The 13,229-nt window shown below is 41.5% G+C and overlaps 1 protein-coding gene across 1 annotated transcript in view; it reads left to right on the forward strand.

The window, feature by feature from the left end:
- Positions 1-950: 950 nt before the first annotated feature.
- DBP (D-box binding PAR bZIP transcription factor) overlaps positions 951-13,229 on the forward strand; it is a 63,732-nt gene continuing 51,453 nt past the window's right edge. Inside the window, exon 1 of the mRNA XM_068241076.1 lies at positions 951-1,617. Coding sequence (XP_068097177.1) covers positions 1,452-1,617 — 166 coding nt within the window. The 5' untranslated portion in view covers positions 951-1,451. The remainder of the gene's footprint in view (positions 1,618-13,229) is intronic.

Raw genomic sequence — 13,229 nt, forward strand, 5'->3', positions numbered from 1 at the left:
CTTTTCACAAAAACGCAACACCCACTCAAGCGCCGGGAATTAAAAAAAAACGCTCCAAAAAATGCCCAACGCGAACCCTAACACGAGCGGAACCAGGGGCGTAGCAATAGGGGGTGCAGCGGTAGCGACCGCATCGGGGCCCTTGGGCCAGAGGGGCCCCGAATGGCCCTCCCTCAACTACAGTATTAGCTCTATATTGGTCCTGTGCTCATAATAATCATTTATATATATACTTTGAATAGTGGTAATCATTAACAAACTATTCCCCATCCCCTTCTTGCACCTCTGACATTGTAGTTGCCATTGGCAGCTTTTAGTGCGCCGTTTCAATTGCTATGTATAGAGTGCATGGGGGGCCCCATTGTAAAACTTGCATCAGGGCCCACAGCTCCTTAGCTACGCCACTGAGCGGAACGCAATGTGAACGGGGCCTTACTGGTACCTCATTTATACCTGAACACAGGTGTCTGTGGGCTTGACCAGGAAGCACTATTATTCCTTTCAGATAGGACTGTAGGACAGAACTGAAGCTGTTTAGATAAAAATACTGAATAGAGCAATCATCTGATTAGGGCTGATCAGCCATTCCCTGCTGCACGCCCCATCTGCCTTTATAAAGCGTATTACTCATATTTCCACGTGCCCATAAGCCGTGTGCTGCCTTCCCTTGACTTGAGTCAATTCCTCTTTAAGAGAAGGCAGCAGGCACTCACGCTGCACACACACATCTAATCATCAGCTCCTCTCTCCTCATCAGAGTGCACAGCCAGGTGACACATGTCCGTCCATGTGTACTCAGCCCTCCGGGGCACGCCTCTCCGCCACGCTCATTGGCTATAACTGGGTCAGGCCCCTCCCCGCCGCCTCCCGATTGGCCAAAACTAGGTCAGGGTCCACCTGCTTCTCCCTCTGTCAGTGCCACATGACTCTGAACAGTAAAACTTGGAAAACACAAACACACACAGGCGGACGCAGGAAGCTCACTGCTGCTGCTGCTGAGGCTACAATAAAAAAAGAAATAAATAAATGGTGCAAAGAAAAAAAAGCTGCAAAGCCTGGAGCTGATTGGCTGCAAGAGAAGTCTCGTTTCATGGATGTAGCTGCTGCAGACTCCACCCTCATTTTCACTGCTATAGACGAAAATAAGAACATAGCTAAACTGCTGTCTATTGATCAGGAAATGGGGAAACTTCTGCCTATTTACCCTCTGCAAGAGCACAGATCTGGGCATCTAATGTCACCAGTCAGCCAGCCCTAGTGAGAAGGCTTTCTGCACTGCCTTCTCTTCTGGCTGCTGCTTTCATTTTTCTTTTCTCAGCCAAGGCATTGGGGGGCAATCAAAGGAAAATATTATTGGCTTGGGAGAAAAAGAAAGAATATTGCATACTGAGGAGATCATTGTTGCATTATTGTATCTTTCTTCTGCATTGGAGACTGAACTGTCAAGAAGGATGGCTAGACCAACAACCCAGCTGGTTGGCAACGAGAAGCTACAGGGCCAGCAACTGCATCCCACTCCCCCTATTGGAGTTCCAGGAACTGGGATGGTGAGCCTAAAGAGCCTGTTACAAGGGCCCATAAAGGGACAGGAGCGCAGGGCAAAGGATTTATCCAACTGTGAGTATTTTAAGGAAACAATAATATTTATAGTTCATTTTCTTTGATTTGCTTGTCACTTTAGTAGGTGACAGGACCTCTTGTTTTCCCTATAACTGTACTAGTTTTCCAGCAGCCTGATACACACTTTCAATAATGATTGGCCAATCACTGACCAATTTTACCAACTCCATGTAGTGTGAAGGTTTACCTACACAATCTGCTCATACTATTCAATATCTGTTGACCCCCATACTACATGGAGGTGGTAAAACTGATCAGTGATTGGCTGATCATAATTGACAATGTACCAGGCTGTAAGTCGGGAACACACATCCAATTTTGATTGGCCAATCTTACCATGTCTATGTAGTATTACATCTTGCCTAATCTGTTCTTAGTATTTTAAATCTGTTGGCCAGCATACTACATGGAGGTGGTAAAATTGGCCAATTGTTGGACAATCAACATTGTATGTGTGTTCCAGGCTTAAAAGACAGATTGATGGTTTCCAGAGCCTAATACTGGTATCACTCATTCATTGAATGGGCCAGTAAAACCTGGTACACACTTTCAATGATGGCTGGCCAATCACTGACCAATTCTACCACCTCCATGTAGTGTGAGGGTTTGCCTATACAATCTGCTCATAGTATTCACTGTCTGTTGACCCTCATTCTGCATGGAGGTAGTAAAATCGGTCAGTGATTGGCCAATCATCACTGAAAGTGTGTACCAGGCTTTAAGAACGATCGCTTTATCAAAATGGAGGGACGCAAAATGTACATTATTTAAAAACATTCAAGCAATCATTTTAGATTCTTTCATGATCGCTCCAATATAGATAGTTTAAGATGATTGCCTTCAAATCTGTGCATTTGAAGCGAGCATTGGATGGAACGGAGAGGGAGCCAAAGATACAGGGATAGATTTGGGGTTTCAGGGTCACATCTTGGCAGTTGCAGTGTGTGTGTGTGTGTGTGCATATTAGCACATACACACATAAATATGTATCTTTTATGTGCTTCTGTGTTCCATCTGTCAGTTCAGCTGTACTTGCAGTTGGTAAAGAATGACTTGAGTTTATTCCAGCCAAAGGTCATGTATTGGATTGCCTTTTCAAACATTGCATTGCTTGCTTCTATCCATGTTGTCTTGCACTATGCTGTCTTGTTAATGTCTGTTTCTACATACAGTCCAGCAGCATATAGCGTTGCTAGCCCTATAGGCTCCTGGTATGCTTATTCTTCTCAGTGCATTACTGTCTGTCACATGAAAAATCTGGTCTCAGCAATAGATTGCAATACTTATTTTATCATTGTAGCTATGCGTGTCTATGGAATATACCATTTGTGACAGCCATAGCTTTATGCTTGAATGAAGTCATATTTAAAAGGAAAGGATAAGTAACCTATAGCAACCAGGCAGATATCCATCCCCCCCCCCCCCCTCCCCCCAATCACCAATGATCACAGAGGAATTGGCTTTCAGTGGTTACTGTGAGCTGCCATTTTTTCTGTTTTTATCATCAAAGTTAACATTGTTACGTTTTAATGAGTGATGAAATAATGAGTTACTTTGTAACAGATCTTCAGGATTGCAGTGTTTATGGAGTTGTTTTGTCATGCAGGGTATACAGTATGTACAGCTTAGAAGCCATAGCGAGTTTTTATTAAATGGCACAAGAAAGAGTATGCAGCCAATAACACATACAGCCATTCACGTAAGAGCGTTTATTGGTGTCATTGTCAGGCCTGGTATGTATGCTAGTGTTTTGTACAGTAGACTTATTGAAGGGGTTAACAGGGCAGTGACAACCTTGGCCTGACTCTTGTGTTACATTGGTGTTGTGATAATGGACCTCTTTTCCGTATGTTCTGACATTGATATTTCTTTAAAAGGTCCCTGAAATGAGAGGGATGTGGAGGCTGCCATTCTTTTTTCCTTTTAAACAATACCAGTAATAACAAGCATGGAGCTAATCTTGTCAGATTTTTGTCAGAAACATCTGATCTGCATGCTTGTTTAAGGTCTATGGCTAAAAGTATTGGAGGCAGAGGATCAGCTAGATAGCCAGGTAACTGGTATTGTTTAAAAGGAAAAAAAAAATGGCAGCCTCCATATACCTCTCGCTTTAGGTCGCCTTTAACAGATCTCTCCTCTGAATTATTTTACACAAGGCAGAGACTGAAGTCAGAAGTTCTGGCCTTCCTGTTGAAGTCTTAGCAATACTTCAGCCTTCTAGCACCAGTGTCTTGTGCAGATCTGAGGCATTATTCTCGTGGTCTACACCAGATCAGAGGTGAGCATAGAATAGTTACCAGAATTAGCAGGGATTGAAGGAGAACTATGAACAGGGCTAATGAGATATGGAAGGCTAAAGATTAATTGGTCAAGTTGTCAGGTAATCAATCACTTGCCTTCAGAATCTGATTAGCTCTGTGCAAGCTTCCAGCTCTGCCCCCACCACTACTAATCTGGTAATTGTAAAACAAAAAGTCCACCAATAGTTGAATTTTATGCTCATCACTGATATCTGCCGAATTTTAGATCACTTCTCTAGAGTCTAGCAGATATGCTCATGGTCTACCTCTGGCTGAACATAACTCTCTGAGGAGCTGTCCACCGAGGTCAGATGACCGGTACCCAAATTTTAATCACATGATCACTGCCAGTCAACTGAAGAATTGCACTTCTTCCAGGAAAAGGAACAACTGTGGGCTCATATATTTTTAAAGGCCTCAGATTTTCTTTTTGTTGAAAGAATTATACAATTGGAGTATAAAAAAAAAAGTTTGGTTTTATTTTGGACAAATCTTCTTTAGCTTTCTTGTATCAACAATCTCATGATTCAGATTCATTGGCAAATCAGCAGGCGGTAATACAGGAAGCTGAAAAGAAAATAATGCTAGCAATACTCAGGTCACAACCGCCCAATATTTTACAAGCAGTGAATTGTTTCCCAATCAAAAGGTTTGATTGATCATTTTCTGGACTGGACTATTAACAACTCCTGTATGGGTACCTTAAAGGACACTTGAAGTGAGCAGGATATGAAGGCTGCCATATTGATTTCCTTTTAAACAATACTAGCTGCCAGGCATCCTGCTAAATTTTCATGCATTCGTAGTGTCTGAATACTACACATGAAACAAGCAAGCTAATCTAGTCAGACTTCAACCAGAAATATCTGATCTACACACATCTAATTTTGATTGGTCAATAATTTGCAAATGTTACCACTTCCGTGCAGTATGAGAGCTTACCTATACAATTTGTTCATTCTGTTCAAACTCTGTTGGCCCTCATACTAAATGGAGGTAGTAAAATTGGTCAGGGGTTGGCTAATCGACCCTCTCAATTCAGGTGTGCTTTAACAAGATTGCATCTGGAAGCTCTGTAATGGCGGCCATACATGGTACAATAAAAACGTTTGATTATCCCATTTACTCGATCTAAATGATCGAATGAAAGTCGATCAAGACATTCAAACGATTATCCCGTTTTTTTCAAGAAAATCAGATCGGACATGCTGGAAAAATCTTTATATTCGATCTAACGGAATAATCGAACTAAATTATCTAATGGAAAAAAAAATGAAAAATTGTACCATGTATGGGCACCTTAAGAACCATCTATTAACTGCACTCTTTAACACCCTGCCCCATGGAAAAAAAATGTGCCTGCATCATTAGAACATCTTTTGGGTTTTGGTGGTTGTTTGTGTACTCATTGAGGACATTTTCCCCCAATTCCTGTGGTGGACTTACCTCCCAACAGATGACATGATAGGTTTAGTTTGAGATTAAAAAAAACAAACAAACCCCAAAACCCCCTACTTTATTGGAGAACCCTCCACTTTGCTGTGATGCGTTTCGTGAGGTTGATCCCGCTTCCTTAGGCAATAAGGGAGTTACTTAATGAATGTATCTCTGCGCTAGATACCTCCGGCTTAATATGAAGCCTCGTGGTCTTGGCAAGAGAAGATGAAGATTGTAACTAAAGCCTGGTGGGGTTATCGAGCCTTTGTTTTTATTGGAGATATTTACCTACTTCCTGTTAGTACAGGAAGTGAAGAAAATTATGCCGGATGGGGACACAGAAATAAAAAATCTAACGGGTTGGGACGCTCAGCCACACTACTGAGTTCCATGATGGCAACAGAAAAATACATTTTACCTCTTAGTGGAATGGATACTTGAAGAGTCTGTGCAGACAGAATGGGGAAATTGTGTAATAAGATCCATTTAAAGAATTGTTTATGCACATAAATAGTTGTCTGTTTGCACCCCACAGTGCACACAAGAACAATGGCTCTTATTCAATTAGCTTTTTCTCCTGAGGTTTCTCCAAGGAGATAATTTGTCTTCTTCTCTTTTAAAATAACTTTTTAGCATTTTGCAACTAGGAAAGTGCCAAAGATAGGTGACAAAGTACTAGCAAAACTATACTGAGGATTCTCTTACTTCCTGGGGGCTTAAAGGGCATTTTATTGTGAAAATATCACCTAGGGCCTAGGCGAAAACTTAAGAGAAAACTTTAGTTGAATAGGGGCTAATGTGTGAAGCTAAATGTTCAACCAGATGCTGGGATCTTTATAATTGAATTCTGAGACTGCCATACTTACTGCCATACGTTTGTCAGTTGCTTATTACACTTGTGAAGCATGCAGGAAATTAGTACTGGTGCCAAGAATTCTGGCCTGCTGCCATGTGTTATGTGTGCAGTCACATGACTTGTGACATCACCTCCTGCAGAGCATGCCTCAATACATGTGAAATTCCCGAATAACTCATTGTAATGGTTCTACAGAGACATTCCTTATAATGAAAAGCAATGCTGTGCTATATGGTATCAGAGACCACCATGATTATGGACTGGGCCGGTAATTCTGAAAATGCAACACATCCATTCATTAGGACCCATCTGGTTTTATTGGGAATGGACAGGCTGAATACAGTCGCTATAATTGTTATCCGCTCGAGTTGCTAGTAACTACGACAAATCAGCAGCAACTTGAAGATCTATGAATTGCTACAATTGGTGGTTTTATGGCCTATAGTAGCAGCTACAGTACAAGTCTAAAGGTGTCCACACACCATACAATAAAACTATCCAATTCTATGGCAATTCGATAAAAACGAATGTTTGTCCCGTTTTTCATTAGTTCGAGAAATCTAATTGAATTTACCATTTTTATACAATAAAAGGACATCGGGGAGTGTAAGACTGTTTTGATCAATTTTTATGAAAATTGAAGGCTTTTTCAGTTATTTTTTTTTTTCATAATTGGGGAAAAAATTATCACACTTGTGTAGTACATTGGACCGATTCAGGCAAAAAAATGGATTGTTGATCTGAAAAAAAGATATTTAAAAAATTGTGTGGTGTGTGTGGCCTTGAGTTGCTGCTGCTGTGACATAGTTAGCAGTTCTATTGGTTAACATTAGTAGCAGCTGTTTGGTAGCGATATGTTGCTGCTACAGTCTCTGTTTGTCTGACATACCTGTGACTGCTAGGAGCTGTTCATATATCGCACTGCAGTTGTTTTTCTTCAAAGCAGGAAGTTGTTCATCTGAAATATATGGCATTTTTTCGCATCCCCACAAACCTGCATTATTCTTCATTGTGTAATGAATTACTCATTGCAGTACAGCTAGAGACTCAGCAAGTAACACTTGTCATAGTAGCATACTTGTGTAGTACAGGTACAAGGCCTGATATTTGCTTCCCCAGGCCAAATATGTTGTGGCTCCTCTTTCTTGTGCAGTAGCCCAGTCCATGTGCAGCCCCCTTTTCCATGTATATCATCCATATACAGCAGTCCCTTTCTTTTATGGATAGCTCCCTTGAGATCACATTTTCATGTGTTGCTCCCCATATTCGGCCTCCTCTTTCATATGTAGCAACCCCTCATTCATGTCCATGTGACCTCTTAGGCAGCAGCCGCCCAAGGCCCTGGCCTTTGTGGGCTTTCCAGAAATCTAGCCCTGCATGGTAACACTTGCCAGAGTGGCAGCCTACTTGTGTAGTACAGATACACCGTATCCTTGTGGAAGTCTGTCACGGAGTCCACTGCTGTCAGGAGTGGATGAATGCCATTCTATGGGATAAATGTCAGTGCATCCACTTTCCAAAAAGAATCCTGGAGGATGGTTTTACAGGAGGAAATTGCCTCATGTAACACCTAGGAGCAGTCATTGCCACCCTCACATGTACATACAGGGGACAGGTGCCACTGCACTATGCATGCCGAGCACTTGCAAGCACCTGGCATATCCATGAGAGCATCTTATTGGTGATAGGCTATGTGCATGAAAGAGGCCTTAGGGATGTCTACAATTTTACTTCCTGCTTTGTGCAAACATCTGGATATAACTATTGATAGCGTAATGAGAGAGAATGGATGCACACTGGTACAGATGCGCTCTGGCCAGCCTAGCAGCACACCAGGTGGGACAGTAGAAATAGGATGGTAGCTGGCACAACCCTATATAATATGAGGGCTCTTTAATGAAAAAGTTGCATGGAACAAGTGTATAGTACAACGCTTAGGAGCAATTTTGCTCCTTTCTCAAGTTACACATCCAAGATTTAAGAGCTATTGGACCATATGCAATTAACTTTTTCTCCTAGGAGATAATTTTTCAACTTCTTTTCACTTTGCAATTGAAAAAGTCAAAAAAGTTAATCAAAAATTACTATCAAAATTATTTGTAGTATTTTCTTGCTTGCTTGTGGTTTCAAGGGCATTTAATTGATAAGTTGTGAAATTATCACCCAGGTGAAAACTCAGGAGAAAAGGTGAATTGCATATTGGCCACCATGTTATAGGATTGTGGTAGTCATTATCCTTTTTCTACTGGTATGAGGGCTGCTGCACACCAAGAGTGGTTCTGAGCGTTTTTAAAAACGCTTGCATTTGAAAAACGATTGGCTAATGTATTTCAATGGGATGGTGCACACCAGAGCGATTCTTTTTTTTCCCCAAACACAAACTCTGGTCCTGCTGATTCCTGAGGCAATTCAGCCTCAATGTTGAGTATAGGAAAGTGGAAAAGCGCTCTGAAAATCGCTAGATCAGAGCAGTTTTCGAAGTGTTTTTGTTACAGAAGCTGTTCAGTTACAGCTTTACTGTAACAAAAAAAAATAAAAAAAACGCTGCACCAAAAAGCTCTAAAAATTGCTAGGCATGATTAGAAAATCGCTAGGCACATGCCTAGAATCACTCTGGAAAATCCCTTCAAAATGCGCTTAGCGTTTGCGATTACGCTAGCGTTTTTTGGTGTGCAGTGGCCCTAACTGAAGTTGGCCACAATATGCTCAACGATCATTTACGAACGCTTATTCCTGTGAATGATTGGAAATTAACATTTGGGACCACTAATGGACAAAAATTTCCTAATCATTCCGATCAGATTGATGGGATCAATCCAAACATTGGATCGATTTTCATAAATCTGATTGGACTGTTTGGGAGATTTGTTTGTTAGTGGTCCCAAACGATCATTTCCAATTGTTCAAATTGTATCTTTAGTGGCCACTTTTATGATGACAGATTGATGGGAATTCTGGGAAGTTCTGTACACCAAATCCTTTGCTTTCACCGTGCATTTCAGCACGTTTGTTCCAGTACCCTAATTATAGTAGCTGCAGACTGAAAATGAAGGATTTCTGGTTGAGGCTTGCTCAGCTATAACGTGCTGAATAATTTGTCCATAAACGGGCACAAAAATGAATTCTTATTCAAATTACTCACGTTTTCCTGCAAGGTGGATAATGACCTGAGTCAGTGTATGGTAGAAGCACGTTTCTACTTTTGTTACATACTGGTGCTCTTTACACTGTAGCAGCTGCTGATGACACTTGGGGGAACTGTAGTGGAATTTTTTTATGTATGCTGATTTCTTGTTCTTTCTGAATCCGTTTTAGAAAATTTGCATGCATGAAATATTCCTGAGGATGGCTGTGCCAGACTTTGGTGTTTACAAGCAGGCTGCATTTCACAATGACATGGCTCGCTACCTATAAGCCACAGAAGACAGGCAGGGCGTAGGTAGAGATCATTCCAGGTGAGCACGGAAGCGCAGAGCTGTGTCAGCCTGCCTGACACCTGACTGAACGAGTGCATGAAGCACGTGTAGGGCTGGGCGGTTACCGGCCAGGCCATGTGGCAGTTGTTATGTACTTAGCAAACCTGACTGGAGCTCTGTGTGCAGTAGCACGCTTGTAATAAGTATGATGCACAATACATCAACAAGCAAGTCAATAACACAAATGAGGAACAAATAAGAGACGCTGAATGGAGACTGAAGAGAAGACTACCTCAATTATTTTTATTTTGTTAAGAAAATGGATGCCAGGTTAAACCGCTAATAACAGAGCTGAAAGGATAGCCGAGGTGAAGCCTTTTGTACAAATCCAAACATGTATGGGCTGTAGTCCTCATGACACAAATAGGGTGAATCAACGGGCCTCAGGCACAGTCAGTGTTTACAGGAGAGTCAGACAATTATTGTTATTTAGTATTTATATAGCGCCGACCTCATCCGCAGTGCTGTACAGAGTATATAGTCTTGTCACTTAACTGTTCCTCAGAGGAGCTCACAATCTAATTGTTAGATTAGCCAATTAACTTCTCTGTAGTCCCTAGAGTAGGCAATAAAATTTTTGTGCATGTTTTGGGAGGTGGGAGGAAACCGGAGTGCCCAGAGGAAACCCACGCAGACACGGGAAGAACATACAAATTCCATGCAGATACTGCCCTGGCTGGGATTTGAACCAGGGACCCAGCACTGCAAGACGAAAGCGCTCAGAACATCCTCTCTGCTCTAAAATATACGCAACAGCATAATAAGCTTTAAACGAAAAAATGTATTTGTTACAGTAGATACAAATCCTGCAATAAGTCTGCACGGTTTCTACTTTCTGATTCATGGAAGCAGACATATTGTTAACAGCCTGTGCTTTTTTAAAGGATACCCGAACTGACATGTGACCTGTTGAGATAGACATGTGTATGTACAGTGCCTAGCACACAAACCACTATGCTGTGTACCTTTTTTTTCCTTCTCTGCCTGAAAGAGTTAAATATCAGGTATGTAAGTGGCTGACTCAGTCCTGACTCAAACAGGATGGGACTACAGTGTGACCCTCACTGATAAGAATTTCCCCTTTTTATCTCTTTCCTGCTCTCAGGAACCATTTTCTGCTAGGGAAGTGTTGGTATAGTAGGAATTTCTTATCCGTGAGGGTCACACTGTAGTCACTTCCTGTCTGAGTCAGGTCTGAGTCAGCCAATTACATACCTGATTTTTAACTCTTTCAGGCAGAGAAAGAAAACAAGGAACACAGCATAGTTGTTTGTGTGCTAGGCACTGTACACACATGCCTATCTCAACAGGTCACATGTCAGTTCGGGTATCCTTTAAATGAGCTTATCTGCCATGGCAGTCATGTGACCCGGGGAGAGATCAAATTACAACTTGTGATTAGACACAAATGAGGGGGTATTGAACAGGCAAAACTCTCTAAATACATACAGGGTGCATTTCTCTATGTTTTCATTCAATCCTTTGCTAGAGTTCAGGTTCACTTTAAGCACTTGACACAATGGTATGTAGCCGAGAACATTGTGCTCATAAACATGCTGTATCACCGCTACTTTAAGGAAAGTTACAAATTTGTAGAACTTTCCAGATTGTTGTTTGGTCAGTAATCCTCATGCCCTCCACTACCCCTGTTCACCTCCGTTCCATCCCTTGCTATGCTCTCATCATTGGCTATGGTGATCTCCTGCTAAATAACTGGCAACGCAACTTCTTCTATACTGTATGTCAAAACAGGCAGGGATGTTTTATAAACAATTTCTGTGATAAAAATGCCAGGAAATTGTTTATAAAACATCCTTGCAAGATCAGATAAGCATTATGGTTATTAATTTTTAATTAACACAAAAACCAAAACCGTAGATTCCTCCCCCCCCCCCCCCCCCCCCCCCCCAAGCCTTATTTAACCCCTCATCAACTATGTAGGCAAGGTGGCCAAGTAAAACATTAGCCTTGTTAATTTTCTATTAAAGGTCAACTGAACTGAGAGGGATATGGAGCCTGCCATATTTATCTCCCTTAAAACAATGCCAGTTGCCTGGCAGCACTGCTTATCTTTCATGCATCAGTAGTGTCTGAATTACACACCTTATGCAAGCATGTGGCAAATGCAGTCAAACATCTGATCTGCATGCTTGTTCAGGGGCTATGACTAAAAGTATAAGTAGCAGAGGATCAGCAGAACAGCCGGGCAATTTGCATTGTTTAACCTCTTGACGACCAGCTAACGCCGATTGGCGTAAACTGGTCGTCTGCAAGTTTCCATGGAAACGGCCGCTCGTTCGAGGGCCAGAAGATCAGCAGGGCTGCCAGGCAACTGGTATTGCTTAGAAGGAAATAAATATGGCAGCCTCTATATCCCTCTCAGTTCAGTTGTCCTTTAACACTGAGGGTACCTTTGGCTACCTAATACTTAAGGTGAACCTTTGCCTACCTATGGCCGGGCAGGGGAAGTAGGGGAAATGTTGCTCATTTGCCCACATAGCTTTTAGCACTGGAGGATACTTTTGTAAGGGGAGGTGGACTATCTTGTCCCATTGACCGCTTCCAGAGCCCTCTTGGGCTCACCATGATTTTATAGTTTAGATGTGTAGAAAACCTAATTTTTTTTTCTGCTGTTTTATCTCTGTAATCATTATAACTATTCAATGTGCAGAAAGGCCTGGCCAGAAGAATTAGTCAGACATTTTGCAGAAATATCAGTTGGCTGCACTTTCTGCATCATAAAAACATGCTATCTCTGTACAATTGAAAGATGTACTGTGGCTATGTAGAAAGAATATAATAATAAATAAACCTAATAGTAATACATATTCTGATGTGATAAATAATACCTCAATTTAAAAAATGACACCAGTCTTATGTTCTGAAACCAATATATTGTTATTTAGTATTTATATAGCACTGACATCTTCCGCAACACTTTACAGAGTATATAGTCTTGTCACTGACTGTCCCTCAGAGTCTAATCCCTACCATAGTCATATATCTGTGTATGCCTCGTGTAGTGTATGTATCGTAGTCTAGGGCCAATTTAGGGGAAGCCAATTAACTTATCTGTATGTTTTTGGGACGTGGGAGGAAACCGGAGTGCCTGAAGGAAACCTACGCAGACATGGGAAGAACATACAAACACCATGCAAATAGTGCCCTGGCTGGGATTCGAACCCAGCGCTGCAAGGCATGGATGCAAACCACTACGCCACCGTGCTGCCTGTATATAAAACAAAACTAATCCAGGAACAAAGAGCTGAAAAGGATTGTTAGGATTCTAAAACTGTATAATAATAAGAATGCCACTTGGCAACACACTTGTGAACTATTACCGATATACATTGTACATTAATCACCTGCAAGGACCAAAGTCTTCAGGTGTTTCCAGCTTTTGCAAACATTTGGTATAATCTGCCAGATATTGCCAAGTGAGTTCGGGATGCAAACAAAGCCTTTTAAATTATATTTTTGAAAGGCTGCTTGTTGAAAAAGTCAATATCAATAAGATGCTATAAAGTGTGGGAATATATT

This window comes from Hyperolius riggenbachi, chromosome 6, assembly GCF_040937935.1.
Source record: "Hyperolius riggenbachi isolate aHypRig1 chromosome 6, aHypRig1.pri, whole genome shotgun sequence".
NCBI lineage: Eukaryota > Metazoa > Chordata > Amphibia > Anura > Hyperoliidae > Hyperolius > Hyperolius riggenbachi.